We start from the raw sequence: 17,933 nt of genomic DNA on the forward strand, positions 1-17,933 counted from the left end.
CTTTTTCATTCTCTTGTCAGTGTGAGTTTTATGGACAAAGGGAGGAGGGAAGTACCTTCTGAGACAGAACATGCTGGATGGCTGACGACTGGCGGTCGTGAAGAGATGGGATGAAGATCTCTCTTGGTCTTGTGTGATTTCTTTAACGATAGACAGTAGGCAGATCAATTACTGGTCGTGAAACGGTGCTTTGGAGGTGAACAAGCAGATCCTTAGGTTAAAAAGAATGACTGATATAGAGAGAAAATCTCAAGGCGCAAGCAGTTGAATGAGGGCTAAATGGCTGAATCGAAGATATGTTAGTCTGCTTGATTGATTGTCGAGTAGAATGATTGCGGTTGGCGCTTTCTCGGAAGGCGTAGCTTATTTCGAAGGTGGAAACTTAGTTCCATATGTCAGCGGGTCTTGGCAGATGACGATTTTTAGCTTTTAACGCAGTCTATGTACATACATTCTAGATTGAGTGTTATATAGATAAGGCTTTAAGATGAATGCATTGTTTCTACTTAAATTGGTTGGTTGGTTGATTACCTAAAAATGGGATCTGTCATATTGACTGGTCGAACCATAATGCATCCCTCATAATGCATCCCTCAAGTCGTGGATCTAATGATTACTAGATTTCCACCTCGTTGATACACCGATAGCTGAACCGGGCGGATGGGATTAGCGTTTGAGTGTAGGGGACCGACTTAGTCTTCAGAGCGCCGAGTTCAGCGATTTCGTGGTAAGTCGGTTGGCACTGTTACAGTCGACAGTACGAGCGCTTGGGGAGGAACGATGCGACTTGACTCCGAACGGGATAAGTTGACGCTGTCGCAAATTTGGTCAAGCACTGCTTCTGGGATTTTTTGATGAACTTCGTTCAACGCATGATCACTTCTTCTTCGTCGTTGCCGGCACGCCCTCGGTCTCCTTCAACTCTGCCAACCTCTTCTCCCTCTCCACAAGTCGATCCTTCTCCTCTTTAATCATCTGGTCAACCGTCTTCATGGCATTACCCAGTCTTTCCAACTCTGCATTCTCTGTCGCCTTGCTATACGGATTACCAGGACTATCGCTGTCCGGAATCTCTGCAGTTCTCCCAGCACCACTTTGTGTCAAGGCTTGCTTTCCTTTTCCACTCTTCCCCTTACTTAGCTGACTCGGCGGATTCCCACCACCAGTCAGAATATCATAAAACTGCTCAACAGGCTCGTTAAAGAGAACCTCCTCGTAATTCTGACTGACAACCTTCTCTCTTCGTTCTCGCTTCCCCTCGATATCATCTCCGTACGGATGGAGCTTCAAACTATGCCACAGCGTCTGCGGCTTCTCAGTCGATTCAGGCACAAAATACAGCTTTATCTGAATTTCGAATTCTCCCCATCCAGTCTCCGTAACTTCGAAGGGCGGCTGCTCGATTGTGCGCACTGATTGGGCATAGGTTTCGTGGAGCTTGAATTGCACTTTGCGCAGCCAGTAGGTTATGTCTTCGCCGTTGACGCCCTTGACGAAGACGCGCCATTGGTGGGTGTGGTCTGGGGGAGCGTTGGCGGGTTTGTTCTCGGGGTCGAAGGGGTAGGCTTCGCTGCCGAAGACTTTGGAGGTTAGTGTGTAAAGCTCTCGTCCTATGTGACGTCGGGCTTACCGAATGGTCTGTAGACGGAAACGCCCTGTATTCGTGTCAGATTGCGACAAGTTGAAGCGCGGGAGAAGATACGTACCTTGACGCGTTTAGTGCCGGTAGCAGCAGGCATGATCAGATGGGGAGATGCTCTGTAGTTGTAGATAAAATCACTGCCAGAATGTGCTCGACAGACAGGAAGATGATTGCACCAAACATTTGATCCGCCGACAAGTGCACGTGACCTCGCGCGTAAATTGCAAGCTTAGCTTAGCCAATAGCAACACAGTCGGCCTAGAGCTCTACACATCCACACAAGGCCCGGACGAAACTATTCGGTTATCATTGGTCGTATGCTTTAAACTGAAGTAACTACTTTTCCTGGATTATTACAAAACAACATAATACTGTATGCTTCTCGTAGATCGGACGAAATGCACGAAAGGTGCGGCTAAGATTTCCCGCCGCTCTCAGGATCGGCATAGCTGCCGACAGGCTCGATCCACAAGTCTCATTACGTAGCTAAACCATTTCAAACGTTCCGATCTATAAATCATTCTTTACACCATGCCTTCCAACTCGACGGCCAGCTAAGTGCTACTTCTACTTCTCTAGTGCTGATTCTCCACGATTTTCTCGATCATTTCCTACATATTTCAATCAATTGATAACTGCCAAACATGGCCGCCAAACGTCTCGTTGTCGCAGGCGGAAGCGGATTTTTAGGTACTTCTAGCCTCATTGCACCAGCTCTAATAACCCAGCTTTGCTAACCTTATGCTCTCGATCTCAGGTTCAAGGATATGTAAACATGCCTCCGTCCAAGGCTGGGAGGTCGTTTCATTAAGGTACACACCCATCAACAACCACCACCATCACCGTCCGGTTCGTCACTAACCGCATCATACGATACAGCCGCTCCGGAGAACCACAATGGGACACCGTAACTGCCTCCAAAGAACGACCGGGCTGGGCCAGCAACGTCGAATGGGCAAAAGCCGACATTCTCAAACCAGCCACTTACAAACCATATCTCAAGGATGCGACGGCTGTAGTGCATACAATGGGCATATTGCTGGAGGCGGATTACAAGGGTGTTGTGTCCGGTAAAGAGTCGATTGTTAGTGGGTTACAGAGAGCGTTTAGTTCGACCAAGAGGGGCACGCAGGATCCGTTGAATAGAGGAGTTGGGGAGGAGTTGAGGCCGCAGGAACGTGATGGGCAGTTGACGTATGAAGTTATGAATAGGGACACAGGTATAGTGCTATTTTCATTGCATGATGTTCTACAGACGATACTGACTGAAACTCTACCAATAGCAATCGCGCTTGCGCAAGAGGCATCCTTTGAACATGTGCCAACCTTTGTCTACATTTCTGCTGCTGGCGGTGCCCCGATGCTTCCAGCCAGGTATATAAGCACGAAGAGGGAAGCTGAATCCATTATATCCCAATCCCTGCCCGACATTCGAAGTATCTTCATCCGACCAGGCTTCCTTTATGATTCTAGCAGAAAGTTCACCCTACCAATCGCCTTAGGTGGAATGATTGGTTCAGAGGTTGATGCTCTTCTTGGAGGACGGCTTAAATCTCTTGTGGGATCCATGACAGAAAAGCCACTCAAGGCAGATGTTGTCGCACAGGCGGTCGTGGAAGCTATTGCGGACGAAACGACGCGGGGCGTTGTCGGAACGAAGAAGATTGAGAACCTGGCGACCCAAGCTTGGCGGAAAAATATGCTCTAGTTCGCTAATCCGCTGACGGCGGCCGGAAAGATGACATGATTCGCGATATTTGAAGAACAGACACTCCGCTCACAGTGCTGTACCACGCTCAAAACTGTCTCTAATCTCTTTCGTGTACTATAGGGTGTATGTTAGTAACCGAAGCTCTAATAGAAATAGAAAGCGCTCTCACCTTATCATAAAATCGAGCTAGCTTCTGGTTGAACTGTTTGTTCTTTTCATTGATGTACGTGACATCAGCGTCCTCCTCACCGCGTCGATCACGTCGCTTCTTCAACCGAACCTCTTCTGCCTTTCTCAAATCAGAAACCAGCCTGTCAACCGCCGCGCGATCCGGCTTGTTCGCAGTGAAGTCGGTAGAATCAGCCGTAGAATAAAACGTCCCATTTCGATCCACAGCAACAAGCTCGCCATCATCCGTTTCAACAATCTCAAGTCCTCCACTTGCAGCCGCCCGTTCCACAGCGGCTATCTTTTCCTTTTCGTACGCATCCAAATCAGGCTGCATTTCTCGTAATTGCCGCTTATACACTTTGCGAGCATCCTGGCGGTAGTCTTGAAAGGCTACATCATCGCGATGTCGTTGCTTCTTTTCCATACGTCTATCCCATCGCTCGGATTCTTCTATTGTCCAGTCCCAGGCTCGCTTGCGTTCGAAATCCTCGCCAGCTTCTTCGGTGTCGGCTTTAAGGAGGTTGTGAGATGCGAATGCGTGTTTGCGTGAGAGGTTGGAGAGCAAAGCCGGGTCTGTGGCAAGTCGTTGGGACTCTGCTACCGTCTCTTTCATGTTGCTGTCAGTGGCGCTTTTCTGCTTTTCTGTAAGTAGGACGACCCATAATCATGAGAGCTCGGGTTGACTCACTGCACGGGCTTTCAATGCCTTGAACCGTTCCAGTCGCTCTTGCGCTTTGCTGGAAGCGCCATCGTCTGAAGCCTGTGGTTTTTCGGGTTCTTCGCTTGAATTGCTGGATTTTGAGACTTGAGCGTCTTCTTCTGTAGGTTTAGTAGTATCCTTTATCGGAACTGGCTCAGCTTCGACAGACGACATCTTAATGGCAATTGATCCTTGTTACTGAATCTGTATGGCGCTCCTAGCTGAGATTAATGACGATGTCAAATTCCTACAGAAGAAGCCGCGACTAACGAAATTACGAGTTTTGGGTTATGTCATCAGCCGCTCGGGTACCGCTAGTAACGTACATGTTATATACAGACTCTAATACCAACCCCGCATAAGTCTAGGGTTCAAACAGGGATAGCTGTAATATAAAGCTAAGATATCCACTCCTCAGGAGATCTGTCACTTCGTTGTAAACAACCAATATTTTGCGTTCTCTAATTCAAATCTACTAAGACGAATGTCTAGATACCGAGGGCTAGTGTCGCACTTGTCGAAACGACAGCCATGTCATCACCGCTGGCTCTCAAACGGTAGCGCTCATATCGACAACTCCACCGGCGCTGCCAACGACTCCACAGTGGCCCCGTCCCAAGTGCTACGATATGCTCTAAGCGGAGACCCTGAGACTCATACAACGACCTTAAGGAAGACAACTCGAAGTAAAATCAACGACGATCTAGCACTCATTTTGGCGAAGAGGAAACTCGACAGGCGAGATCCGCATGGACGCCTTATCTCCTTACCGGGTGGTGCACGCGTGCCGACAGAGTTGCAAAATGTATCCGACTTGCAGGAACTGAAACTATGGTTCGAGCAATTTATAGTTGCTGGGTTTAGCCCAATGTCAGAGCTGGACGTCTCGTTGAAGGATGCGCTTGTTAGATGCGAAAAGTCGAGTTCCTCTCTCGAAATTCTGTCTGTGTTGACTACTGTCATATCCAGACACAAAGATACGGATGTTTCTATTCCCAAATCGGTTATAGATGCTGGCCTATATTACGCAGTCCAAAGCTTTTCGGTGCCTGCTTTCCGCTATCATTTAGCATCGTATAGAGGTAAGTTGGATGTGAGGACCACAAAAGAGTTGACTCAAGGTCTTCTGCGCACGCTGCGGACAGTTCGTTTTGCCGACCCAGGTTATGATACACGTCCCATATTAGAACTCGTGGCAGATACTACAGGTCCAGGGTCGACATTTCTTACCGTTGCACAGTTTGGCGAAGGAACGTATGCACCATTTATTGAGCTTCTGTGCGAACTTGGAGCAAGCAAGGCTCACGAAGTCATGTGGGATAAGCTGGTGGAGCAGATTGTTGAAATACAGCGCTCCTCGAAAATTCTCACCTCAGCTATGGTTGATGATGCGTACAGGTCTGTCGTGATCTTCTTCAAATTCGGCATGACAGATTATGCGATGGCCTGTATGGACTTTATGTCGAAGACAGTCACAGACATGTCGCCATCATTAGACTTAGCGACAGAACTGGCCGCTTTCTTAAATGAAAATGGCTTGGAAGTCCCTGCAATGGTCGAAGAACCGATCCAAAAAGCGCTGAGCCAGGCGCTAGAGCAGCAGGATTCAGCATCTACAGAAAACACGGATTTAGGCAATGATATGGCTGACTTTTCGACCGTACGAAGTCTGCTCGCACGCATCAACGACAATGGTACATCTGTTTCGGCATCCAAGATTGCTGATTTGATCGATGCTCTGAACGATTGCGCAGGATTGGCGATCCCTTTATTTATTGAATCATTCGAAAACTACGATATCGAATATGCGTGGTCACCTCAATGGATTCCCGGAGTCTCGGACTCATCCAGGATATCCTTCTCTCTGCATGATTCGCAAACATTGGGTTTACTTCGAGCCCAGATTGCAAGTAGGGGAATCATTGTTCATTCAGACCGTTCCCGAAATCTGGTACAGCTCGGACATCTCGTGCGACGCGAATTCTACTCAGGTGCTTCTCAAGAATCAACTCCTTGGACTAAGACCGGCTATCTCGTTGTCTTTGACCGACTATCAGCAGAGTATCTAATCATTTACATGGGAGAAGACATCGCGATTATTGATCCAGAATACCGAGCTCATCCCGAGCAAAGTCCTGTCACTGGCTATGAACAACATTCTTTCATTGGTCCACTCTCGCATGTAGCTATGCCTACCAGTGTCCAGGACTTGGACAGGGATATCAGCGGGGTTATCACGCCTGTGAAAAACGCAGCTAGCCGGTATGTTCTGGATCTGGATCCCGGTGTCAATTTGCAGCCGTGAGACACATAACAATGATCGTTGTAGATAAGAACGAATCAAGTGTACAAAAAAAATCAAATACTTTCTGGTAGCATATTTGAAGTGTGGACGTAGGAAGTGTCAGTAGGTGGTCGGTAGTTGCAGGAGTTGACAGGACCCGGTGGAAAGAGCCGACGTCATCTTATCCGCTTACGTTTTTTCTATCAACTTCAACCTCATCTCAACCGCAACCCTTTGAGTATTGTCCCTTCTTACTCCATCATATCATGCATTGGTTTCTACCTGTCTCCCTGTAACGTTTATTGCTTGGCTTCAGCTCAATGACAACTCAATGTGACGGTCTTGTTGGTAGACTACTCATGCAAGTGCCCGCACAACAGGCGAACAGACGAACAGTGTTTGGCGCCACGTCCATTGATATCCATGATAGATCTCAATGATTTCAACTCCGAGCCTTTCCCGAGCTATTTGGGTGAATTTAGCGGCGTGTTTGGTGACAAACCGCGCAGCAATTACTGCAAAGGGCAGATGTGACAACGACGCAGTAGTTTCTTCGGCCAATTTCAGAGCGAAACATACCGTCTACGAGGATTTTCTAAGATGCCTCTTCGCTCAGCCTTCAGACTAGGTGGACTTGTACTTGCGAGTACAGGCGATCACGGCAATGTAACGGCTACCTTTGGATGTGATACGTCCGATTTTCTTGGTGTCACAACCAGGCTACTGCATACACGTACGTCTTGTCAGTAAATGCACGGCACGGCAGCATGCGTCATGAATGATATACACCGAACAACGTACTTGAAAGGTCGTTCGTGATCCGAACTACCTAGTGCGTAATTAGGATCATCGTCCTCAGCTACGTCTCTCGGATTCGTTGCAGATATCTCTAACCATACATTCACCGGCTGATCTTACCCATTTCTACATGCCAAGGTGATAAATGGACGGCAGTCAGTCAGGAAGCTGTTCCCGGCTCGCCGTTATAATCGACGTAATGCATCATGCAAGAGCTTATTTGCTTCCATACCGAGTGTAACCGGGTGTGTGCAGACACGAGTCGAGCCACACGTCAATGACAGCAGCAGGCTGCAGCGCTTTCCCAAAAGTTCGGTTTGCTCTCGTATTCAGTCACCTTAGGGTGCGAGCTAAGGATGCGGGTTTTTTGGGCGCGGAAACCGTTCCTTGATCAGTCAGTGACCGATTTGCTTTTTACGAAAGATATTATGCTTTTTCCTGTGGCCAGGATTTCGTCGACCGAAAATTGCTCCACTTACTTTGCTTTTTTCATGGCTTAGCCACATGCAAGCGGAGCATAGTGAGCAACGTGATCTAGCTCATTGAGAACGTTTCAAAGACGGGTGATGCTCTGATTCTGAATGTAGGGGCGGATCGAAGATCAAGATGTTCTATCGGTAGCATCGCATCTGATATCACTGTACTCCGTACACGGATGGACCCACCATTAGCAGCTTTACTCATGCTAGTAAAATTAATTCACTCGGGTTTGAAAACTGTCAAAAAAACCCTGTAAGAGGCTTGTATCACATGAGAAATGAAGGTGGCTGATCGTACTACTAGTGTGTCGTCTTCAAGTAAGGGTTACTTCTGGACGGCACTAGGTTTGGTTACACACCCGCCCCGACGTGTTCGAGGCCGTCAGCTCCCCGTTTCGTTTTGAATTTGTCAGATTCTCGTTGGTCAATGAGCTTTGTCATTGCATAAAATCACTGAATAGTCTCACGCGAAGCGATCACCATCAAGAAGACTCCACAGTCCTCAGCATCAATAAGATTGAGCACCCGAATGCAATATCAAATGAAAGGCCGTGTTTCATACGACCCCGTCATTTGCGAAAGAACTGCATCTAGGCGAATCATCTTCAGCGAACGCCGAATTTCGGAATGTACTCTGCATACCATTTTCTCTCAGATGGTACATATCGGTGATGTCAGAATGAATCCTTTCTTTTTCTCTTGCAGTCGTTCGGGATAAGCCACTGCATGTCTGTTTCAGCTCTGACTGGTCCTTAATCTCGTGCCAAACAGCCGATAGGTTATACGCATTGCTGAATCACGTTCGGGCTCCAACACGTTCCTTCAGCCTGTGGAAACACAGCTACGGACTAGACCTATTCTAGAAATATGTGGACGACGCCCTGACTCCGATCGCGACGACAGTACGCAGGTGTTCATGCATTGAATTTGTCAGAGACAGGTTGATACGTCAGAGATGTCGTTATTACACACAGCCTGCATGTTTACTTTGAACTGTTTCGGAGCTACCATTGACCTTTCTGCCAGTTTGAGTAAGTCCCACCGTTCAGAATGCCCAAGCTTCTAGGGACACGCGAGGTTTGTCTCGTTCATTTGCTCGTGACTCTGACTAGGGCTGCAATTGTCTGTGCCTGAACCATGATGATTCAGTTATGGTCAGCACATGAACCGTGGTAAAAGTATTTAACCTCATCAGGGCCTGGCTTTGACGATCTAGTTACCCAAAACCTGGTACAATTCCAGACGGGGCACAACTGTGCCATCTACGCTTTACTTTTTGAGGGCATAGCAAGCTAAGAGAGCTCAGCTGCCGAAAGCTTTGAGTTCATCATGGCTTAACACTCACCCACCATAACGTTGATCAGGCTAAATCCCTCGCCTGCATTCATCATACTTGCCCAACATCTACAATCCCGTTAACCGAGATTAACCCATGATATTGGTATCCACTTTGGACTCAGATTCGTGACTGCTAAGGCTTACGCTCAGCAGAAATCCCAGACGCTGTTTCTTCGTTCCAAGGATTTTGAAGAAACAACCTGGCTGATGATCGCCGTGGTGCTGGCATCATATGACACTATCCATACAAAACGATTGTTCTGTCAAATTGGGATTCTATCACCGATATAGCAGTACAGTCATGCCTCCTCCCAAGACTTAATACTCTTATATGGCTCSTCTGCATATAAARCTTCGACTTTTGCCACCGATTCGTAGTATATCCGCTCAATCAAGCTTTTACTGATCACTTCTGTGAATATTTGAGCTGAGATAGAGCCTTATCCGCCAAAATGGCAAAAAGCTTTTCTTGATGAAGCTACAGCAACCGGATACGGATACGGATACTAAACTTGCCGATATATCTCAATTGACGGATTCACACTGAATCCTGAAAAAAGAACGACGCTCAGGCACCTTTGACTCAGTTATTCTGCGCTAGAACGTACGTCGAAAACGTCCAAACGCACCCTCAACACCATAGCCGTGATATCTACCCATTTGGTACTGGCTTCCCTGAGATACTTTCCGGCTTACAGGATCCCATTTATCCGCTGGAAAGACAGTCAGGGCGTCAATAGGGCGAGCAGCACGGTCCTCATTTTTCTTTAATGGGAACACAAAAAAAAGAATATACCATGAATTCCAGCTTTGTGGCCGCGGAAAACCGGCTACTGCTATCGCCATCATCTTCCAATTCTCAAAATAGCATACCCAGCTCGTCGATGTTCAGGTATATAAAGAGGAGAAAGGCTCTTTGGATCATGGACGAGCAGAACTGATGGAAGTGTTAGTTCGATCTACCCTGATCATTCTTCTCAATCAACATATCCTCGTTCGCCTGAAGAGTTTTATCAACCTCTTTACGCTCGAACAGAGAGAGGAGGTACGAATATGGGCGAACGAAGGTCATCAATGGCTCGTCCAGAAGAGTCTTTATCTGGGTAAGTATGCTATTTCATGTATACAAACATACATTGGAAGCTTTCCTCTATCCTCTGCTATTATTATATTAACTTTGCCAGTTCAAGACATACAGGCCGAAGGCACAGTGGTATACCTATGGGGTTTGACCGTCTTCTGAATCCCTCAGAGCAGACATCACATTCCGCAGAGCGAGCGATGGTCGATTATTCCCCTCCTCCAAGGTTACGACTACACATCCGTCAGCAGCCCATTGCAACTAGGGCATGCTCAGCGGGCGAAAAGGATCGTCGTACCATCGATCCCCCGCCAATCTTACAACTACTGATGACCGACTTCAGACCAGACTCAAGGACCGACTTGGCAACATTGCAGAATCCGCGGCTTTCAGTAGCTTGTCTGCTATATTCTGTGGGAAAGCCAGGACCAGATGGAAAAGAAGTGCTTGTCCACAGCTCTCAAGTGGTAGAAACTACTAGAAGGCACCGGCGTGATGATGGTAGAGCTCACAATACTTACCGGATCGACTCGAGAACTGCCCATCACATTAACGAGCAGTCCGACCCTTCAGATCAACGTCCTGTGCAGATACTATCAGGAAGGACATATGTATCCCCTTTCTACACGCCATACGATCCCGATCCGGAGACTGCACCATATCAATATCAGCATCAATACCACACAATAAAACCCCCTCCAACAATATTTTTCGTCTTTGCAGACCTCTCCGTCCGTACAGCAGGATTATATCGCCTGAAGTTCCGTCTACTAGACTGGGGTCTTGCACAAGAAACCGGCAGACCGTCCCCCATCTTGGCCGAAATCTTTTCCGACCAGTTTAGAGTGTACTCTTCCAAGGATTTTCCCGGTATGAGAGCCTCGTCTGCTCTGACATGGAATTTGAGGAAGATGGGGATGACGGAATTGAAGCCGAGGGACGGCAAGGGGAAGGGTGTAGCGAAGAAGGAGAAGAGGAGAGGTGAGGATGATATGTAAGTTTAGGGGTTACCTTTGTAAGCTGGGGGTCAAAGTTGTATTATGTATCACCTTGTTATATGCTATTGTAGTCTAGATTGTAGGATTTACAAATGTTTACTTGCTTTTGAAACGATATTTGTGTATCTCGAGATAATTACAACCGAGTAGAGAGTAAAATCTACAACTCAAGCCATGCCTTAGGCAACGTAGGTTTAAACTTGGGATTATCCCACTGATCCCTCAACTTGATAACGTTCTTACTTTTCCACAATCGCGGATCAGACCTCAACTGCTCCATGAGCTCCCAAGCATTCGGATGACCATCTTCACGCTTCAAGACCGCCAAATTTCTCGCTCCTTCGGAGATGCCATGCGCACTCGCCATTTCATACCAATTCGAGGCTAAGCGACGCCAATCCTCTTTCTTATAGGCGTATCCAAAAATTTTAGCTACCCAAGCTCGGAAACGATGTCTTTCAGCTAATCTTTGGTCTCTGGAAGGTATCTCGTCCTTGGAAATAAGATAGTAGTAATTCCCCAATCGGAAACAGGCATCGCCATGACCTGACATCGCGGCCGCCACTAAGCATTGCTCGTACGCTTCCCAATCATCTTTCTCCTTTCGGATAAAAGCGTAAGAGACGAGTGCTTGCGGGTCGCGATAGTGGAGGGCACCGATTTTCAGCATTTCGTTCGCTTCGTCGAACCTTTCGGACTTATGATAGATGTCGAACATTGCACTCCACGGCGGTTTGATAAGTCCCCCATATGAGATATCATCAGTAAACATGGGGCGTCGCTCGGATGGATAAACCATCTTATTGAGATGCTGGAATATGGTGAGAGCCTCTTCTGTCTGTCCCCATATTCGCGCAACGTCTGCCCAAACACTGAGAGCCTTGGGATCATCCGTTTCGTAGGCGATTTTTTTGATCATTTCAATTTCACGTGAATTGGGTAGCATGGCTCCTTTTTTCTTGATTTGAGCAGAAACTATGACGCCCAATGTCTCAACAAGCCCAGCGTCTGAAGTGGCCTTCATGGTCCAGTGTAACACATGCTGGTACGGCAGCCCTGGACCACTATTACGGATTGCGAACGCAACCTCGTATATTCTGCAAGGGTGTCCTTTCCATATATTTTTGAGAGAATCGGCGATGGCCTTGGAATGGTATGCTTGGTCTATAAGTCTTCTGCCAATTTCGAGGAATATCTTGGGCGTGATACTGGGGTCGATCATTTCTCTGACATGGGCGGAAGCGCACATTTGCATGTAGCTCATTTCGAGTTTGGCTTTGACTTCGCGGTAATTTTTAAGCCATTCCTCGTAGGGGATCTGTGGGCCGAGGATTTTGCCATAGCCGCTGCTCTTTTTTTCGGCGGCGGGGGATGTTTGAATGTATTTGCCTTGACGCGATGCGGAGATCGTGTAGGGTCGTGTTGCTGAGCGGTTGGTTGAAATGGTTGTCACTGATCTGGTTGGGGAGGGGAGGAGGAAAGACGGACTGCGAGCACACGACCGGCAAAGGGGCCGCAGTAATTGGGACGATTGTTGGAGAGACATGGCGGCGGTACTACATCTGAGCGGTGGTCGAGCGGATATACTTGGACAGTTAGCTTTCGGTATGCCAACTGATGGTGGAGGGTGTTGAATCAGTGAGATGAAGATGAAGAAGCTCAAAGAGCAGTCACGGATCTGTTGTTGCGGAGCAAAAAGGCCTCCGATTGGTCAATCGCCGTAAGCATACCCTTTCGACCCATCGTCTGATTTTCAATCTCTACAGTAAGACACTTACTGATTGCTTCAATCTGTTTCAAGGAGAATATTACAAGAACTCATAAAAGACATGTCGTCTCGGTTCATAACGAACATCGGAAGAATACAAGCTATAATCTCAGTCCACAGAGGTGCCGTCACGCGGCGAGTTACATCTTCATCTCACTTCTACGTCAACACCCATAAGATTAGAATCCCAACTCCCTCCATGGCCTTATCAACAGCATCAACGTCTACAGAAGTTCCATCTTCACCACCCATCTGCACACTGTCTTCCCTCGACCATCTCGTCCTGACCGTCAAATCCATCCCAGCCAGCATCAACTTCTACACCCAAATCCTAGGCATGGCTCATCAATCCTTCACATCGCCTTCAGACCCTACAAGCACATCCCGCCACGCGCTCTTATTCGGTAGCCAAAAGATTAACCTGCACCAAGCCGGCAAGGAATTTGAGCCCAAGGCGGCTACGGCGTTGCCGGGGACCGCGGATTTGTGTTTTTTGACTGAAGAGGATGTTGAGACTGTATTGGAGAAGCTGAAGGAGAAAGGAATTGAGGTGTTGGAAGGTGGGAAAGTGGTGAGGAGAACTGGGGCGAGAAGTGCATTGAGAAGCATTTATGTGCGAGATCCGGATGGGAATTTGATTGAGTGAGTCCTGGATATGATCAATCTTGTTGCATGATAAGACGTTGTTAATTGATTGCCTAGGATATCCAATCCCACCGTCTAGTGCAATTCGAGCGGTTGCTTGAGCCTATGAGTTATGACTTTGTCAAAGGTAGTCCTAATGAGAATCAATGTCGTGATAAGACATCCGTCAGAAGTAATCTATATGCCATTATTTCAACTGATAAAGTGGTAAAACAGCGACTCAACCTTGATACCCAGGTAGAATCAGAAATCGCATCCAAACCAGACGCTTCTTGCTCCCATTGAAAGTAGATAATGTACAAATGTGACCGTCCACCAATTCCATATGCATGTAGAAGCTGACATCCTGAAAGGAGAAGGCCAACACACCGTATAGATACCGTCGTCCAAGCCAATCCCCGAGAACAAATCCCAGATATTGCCCTCTCTACTCCATCACAACCTTCGCACCAAGACCCTTGAGGGTCTCAATAATCTTCTCACACTCATCCTTGGCGACATTCTCCTTCAAGACCTTGGGCACACTCTCAACAAATTTCTTGCTGTCGACTAACGAAAGACCAAGCATCGACTTGATCTCCTTGATGACCTTGGGTTTTGAGGTGGCCTCGAAAGATTCGAGCTTCAAGTTGAAGAGAGTCTTTTCTGCGGCGGCGGGGGCTGCTTCTTCCTCTTCGACGGCAGCGGCGGCACCAGCACCGCCAGGGCCGGCGGCCATAGCGAAGCCGCCAACGGGGAGATCGGGGATGTTTAAGCGAGACTATACAATAGAAAGAGTCGGTCAGCAAATAGCCTCTTCATCTCAAGCTATACATAATTTCATTCGAGATGGTCGTGCATCAATGCCCAGAGGGAAACCAACCTTCAAGCTTGCAACAAGATCCGCAGTCTCCAACAGAGTCAATTGACTAATTTGATCAACAATCTGTACAATCTTCGGGTTCGCAGGTGCAGCAGCAGCATCAGTAGATTGCCATCGACGAGCGCTGGGCACCGCCGTCCGTCGTCGTTGCTGGAATGTGGAGGAAGATGTCGAAATGCGCAAGAAGGGAGCAGAGGAAGAGGCGGAAGAGCGGATGACCTGTCTGCAGCAGCGAGCTGCGGCTTGTGAAGAGATAGACATTATGGCGAATTGAAAAAATTTTGATATAAGAAGAGAGGTAGGAAAGATAATAGTAGAAGTAGAGTGGCCTTGAACACCAGCTTTCTTTCTTCCCGGGGTTGTTGATGTCGGAACTTCTTTTCTGAAACTAATTTTCTGGGATACCACGTGATATGCAGCACGTGACTATATGTAATTAATCTCGATAACTTACGATATCTGGTACTGATGTTACAATGATACGACTGGATTTCCAGAAAGGATCATCTCGTAAATGATCTCAACGCGTGTTTTATCGAAGAATAGTTAAGGCTGGAGAATGCAATATTTGAAAATTGTAAGTCATCTATTTGCATGCTCTCATTGAGAACCAAATCTTCTCTCTACTTTTTAGAAAGAAAGTAAATTAATAATGACAAAAAGTATAAGATATCAAATCCATTAGTTCAATTCATTCTTTTCTTAGTCCTCGTCCCAGTTAGGGTTCTGGCCAGGTGGCTTCGGTCCACCGGCTTGACGAGCAACAATAATCTGGTCAACACTCAAGACTGTGCGAGCAGACTCGGTCGCCAGGCGGATAGCCCAGCTCTTAGAAGCCATGAGATCTAGAATACCCTCTTCCAAAGCATCAACTGTGCCGGTCGTGGAGTTTCCGAAAAGATCGACTCCAGTTGTCCAGTATGGTTCTTCATCGTCTTCATCGGATTCCTCTTCAGACTCCTCTGCGGAGTTTTCTGAATCATCATCTTCGTCTTCTTCTTCAGAGTCGGATTTCTTGTTGCGCTGGTGGGCGGTGTATAGTCGTGAAAGAATCTCGGTGGCATCGAGACCCGCAGATTCGGCCAGTGTTCGGGGAACAACTTCGAATGCCTCTGCGTATTTCTTGATAGCATATTGAGCCAATCCAGGAGTCTTGTCTGCAAATGCAGAGATGCGTTCCGCCAACTGAAGTTCTGTAGCTCCAGCACCAGGGACGAGACGGGGGTCTTTGGTAATGGCTTTGACAACATTGACACCATCATCAATAGCACGTTCGACATCATCAAGGTGATTTTGTGTAGCGCCTCGGAGAACGATGGTAGCAGTACGAGTAACGGTATTGGCATCCTCTTGACGGAAAACAGTCACACGGTCACCTCCAATCTCTGTAGTTTCGACCACATCGATATTGCCCATCTCATCCGGCATGGGTGCACCGAGGCGAGCGAGCGGTGTGGCTCCAACCACCCGGCAAAGACGGCGGAGTTCGAATTTGGACATGATCTTGATAACCAGGATACTGAATCGGTTAAGGTAGTGGAGAGCCAATTCGCCAACGGTGGATCCAGCAACAACAACGCGTACACCAGAGTCGTACAACTCCTTGATGGTAGCTTCGAGACGGTCTTCCTCGCCCTTTGTGAAATCGAGCATCTCCTGTGCATTTTTCAAAAGAACAGTTCCCTTGGTTTCGGTCTGGGAGGTGTCGATCGGGCAACTGAAGACGCCGACCTTGGCTTTGCGAGCCTTCTTGATTTGTCCATCGGGTTCACGGCCGAAAACCATGCCTTTGACGACACGTGATTGTTCCAGGCTACCACCCATGATCTTGACCACTCTGACATTATCGACGTTGAAGTTGGCGGGGTTCTTAGGCAGGACCGCAAGGACGGCCTCGGAGACAAGGGCGGCAAGGGCTTCTTCGTTGCCGGATTGTTTGCTGGCAATGACGGTGGTAAGGGCTTTGCTGAGCTCTGTTGCGGATCGCATTTCCTTGAGACGATCCACCTCGAGGTCTGAAAGTCGTTAGCATACAGCATCTTAAAATTCAGGGGGTGAACAAACCCTCCAAGGTCTTCAAGGTAAAGTCTTGCGCCTTCTCATAACCGTTCACGATATCACTTGTCTTCAATCCCATCCTCAACAGTTCTTCGGCCTTCTTCAACAGCTCTCCGGCAAAAACTATGACCAAATTCGTCGCATCGCCCATCTCGGAGTCCTGTTGCTGACTGGCCATCACAAGCAACTTGGCGGCGGGGTGCACGACATCTAATTCTCGCAAGATTGTTGCGGCATCTGAAGTAAGAAACATCTTTTGTAAATGGTTTATGACGATCTTGTTGCGGCCATAGGGGCCTAGAGAGGACTGGACGGTCTGGGAAATTGCTCGACATGCTTCGATGTTGCGGATCACGGCACCGTCTTCGGCGTCATGGCTGTGGCAGTAAATATGTTAACAAAGTAATCAAGTAAATGATGAAGGTTACTCCGCCCGAAAATCATGATTCAGATAGGCCGCAAAACTCGTCAAACGCACCTTTGGTATCCAGGCTTGAAGAGACCGGCCTGGGAGGGACCGGGGATTGACAACGACATAGCTCTCGCACAAACGCTGGGCGAGCGCTCGTATCACTATAAAAAGGAGAAAAGAAGATTGAATTATTCAGACAAGTTAAATAAAAAATCCTTGACTTCAAGAATTTCTGTTAAGCAACGACAACATTCACTGACAAAGCTTCCAGTCTATCGAAAATGTTCAGCGGGGGTTAATTTTTGGGAGAAGCTTCCCGCCAGTGGAGTGCAAATACTGCAAACATCATAGCGGGGATTTAACCGATTGTTTACTCGTTCGACATACTTCACTTTGACATTGTATGTCTTCTTACTTTTGATAAACCATTCGTTTGCCTTGTTTCAGTCATTGTATTATATGATAATTTTCAGATATGCCAAAAGCCGGTGCTTTGATTAGCACCTGAAGTATTACCAGTTGAGAAAAGAGACGGCATGGAAATATCATGAGAAATTGGCTACTTTATAGAAAGCCCAAAATCTTGCTCAAGCAAAACAACTTCCATGAAGTGGGAATCTCTACTGATAAAAATACATGTTATCATACGGGCACTTGAGGGACTTAGCAGTAATGAAACAAAGCAGAGTACAGGGACTCAACGAGTTAGACGACAGCAAGAAGAGCAAAATAATAGGGGGTCCGGTTGCCTCTTTGCTCTTTCAAATCGTAGTTATCGGTAATTTCTCTTTATGTCTTGGAGATTAAAGGTTAAACCCGAATGAATATCATTATATTCATACTTTAATATCCTCATGATGGCCGCCGAATGGTTCACCATTGGCAGTGGATCTCAATAGTCTGTGTCAATCACTATCTGAGTGGAAGAGGTCGCGTATCAGATGCACCAGGTTCCTGAGGTACGTCTCCTTGATACTAGATGGGCA

The 17,933-nt window shown here is 47.4% G+C and overlaps 9 protein-coding genes across 9 annotated transcripts; 4 read left to right on the plus strand and 5 right to left on the minus strand.

Moving 5' to 3' along the window:
* Positions 1–876: 876 nt before the first annotated feature.
* On the minus strand, positions 877–1,739 carry BHQ10_006630 (uncharacterized protein; the record flags this gene model as incomplete). Its single annotated transcript, XM_040879238.1, has 3 exons — positions 877–1,580; positions 1,631–1,655; positions 1,707–1,739. 3 exons carry the CDS (start codon positions 1,737–1,739, stop codon positions 877–879), a joined length of 762 nt encoding a protein of 253 aa, XP_040735134.1.
* A 547-nt stretch (positions 1,740–2,286) lies between these two features.
* Positions 2,287–3,350, plus strand: BHQ10_006631 (uncharacterized protein; the record flags this gene model as incomplete). The annotated part of the gene is made up of 4 exons (XM_040879239.1): positions 2,287–2,332; positions 2,400–2,454; positions 2,522–2,862; positions 2,926–3,350. The coding sequence occupies 4 exons, from the start codon at positions 2,287–2,289 to the stop codon at positions 3,348–3,350; spliced, it is 867 nt and encodes a 288-aa protein (XP_040735135.1).
* Positions 3,351–3,419: 69 nt separating this feature from the next.
* BHQ10_006632 (uncharacterized protein) lies at positions 3,420–4,398 on the minus strand (the record flags this gene model as incomplete). Its single annotated transcript, XM_040879240.1, has 3 exons — positions 3,420–3,467; positions 3,523–4,158; positions 4,213–4,398. 3 exons carry the CDS (start codon positions 4,396–4,398, stop codon positions 3,420–3,422), a joined length of 870 nt encoding a protein of 289 aa, XP_040735136.1.
* A 310-nt stretch (positions 4,399–4,708) lies between these two features.
* BHQ10_006633 (uncharacterized protein) lies at positions 4,709–6,529 on the plus strand (the record flags this gene model as incomplete). Its single annotated transcript, XM_040879241.1, has 1 exon — positions 4,709–6,529. The coding sequence occupies one exon, from the start codon at positions 4,709–4,711 to the stop codon at positions 6,527–6,529; it is 1,821 nt and encodes a 606-aa protein (XP_040735137.1).
* A 3,875-nt stretch (positions 6,530–10,404) lies between these two features.
* Positions 10,405–11,202, plus strand: BHQ10_006634 (uncharacterized protein; the record flags this gene model as incomplete). The annotated part of the gene is made up of 1 exon (XM_040879242.1): positions 10,405–11,202. One exon carries the CDS (start codon positions 10,405–10,407, stop codon positions 11,200–11,202), a length of 798 nt encoding a protein of 265 aa, XP_040735138.1.
* Positions 11,203–11,362: 160 nt separating this feature from the next.
* Positions 11,363–12,748, minus strand: BHQ10_006635 (uncharacterized protein; the record flags this gene model as incomplete). Its single annotated transcript, XM_040879243.1, has 1 exon — positions 11,363–12,748. One exon carries the CDS (start codon positions 12,746–12,748, stop codon positions 11,363–11,365), a length of 1,386 nt encoding a protein of 461 aa, XP_040735139.1.
* Positions 12,749–13,169: 421 nt separating this feature from the next.
* On the plus strand, positions 13,170–13,694 carry BHQ10_006636 (uncharacterized protein; the record flags this gene model as incomplete). The annotated part of the gene is made up of 2 exons (XM_040879244.1): positions 13,170–13,612; positions 13,673–13,694. 2 exons carry the CDS (start codon positions 13,170–13,172, stop codon positions 13,692–13,694), a joined length of 465 nt encoding a protein of 154 aa, XP_040735140.1.
* A 348-nt stretch (positions 13,695–14,042) lies between these two features.
* On the minus strand, positions 14,043–14,738 carry BHQ10_006637 (uncharacterized protein; the record flags this gene model as incomplete). Its single annotated transcript, XM_040879245.1, has 2 exons — positions 14,043–14,375; positions 14,478–14,738. 2 exons carry the CDS (start codon positions 14,736–14,738, stop codon positions 14,043–14,045), a joined length of 594 nt encoding a protein of 197 aa, XP_040735141.1.
* Positions 14,739–15,179: 441 nt separating this feature from the next.
* Positions 15,180–17,072, minus strand: BHQ10_006638 (uncharacterized protein; the record flags this gene model as incomplete). The annotated part of the gene is made up of 3 exons (XM_040879246.1): positions 15,180–16,492; positions 16,542–16,912; positions 17,014–17,072. The coding sequence occupies 3 exons, from the start codon at positions 17,070–17,072 to the stop codon at positions 15,180–15,182; spliced, it is 1,743 nt and encodes a 580-aa protein (XP_040735142.1).
* Between the last annotated feature and the right edge of the window lie 861 nt (positions 17,073–17,933).

This window comes from Talaromyces amestolkiae (genome assembly GCF_001896365.1).
Source record: "Talaromyces amestolkiae strain CIB chromosome Unknown scaffold12.1, whole genome shotgun sequence".
Taxonomy (NCBI): Eukaryota; Fungi; Ascomycota; class Eurotiomycetes; order Eurotiales; family Trichocomaceae; genus Talaromyces; species Talaromyces amestolkiae.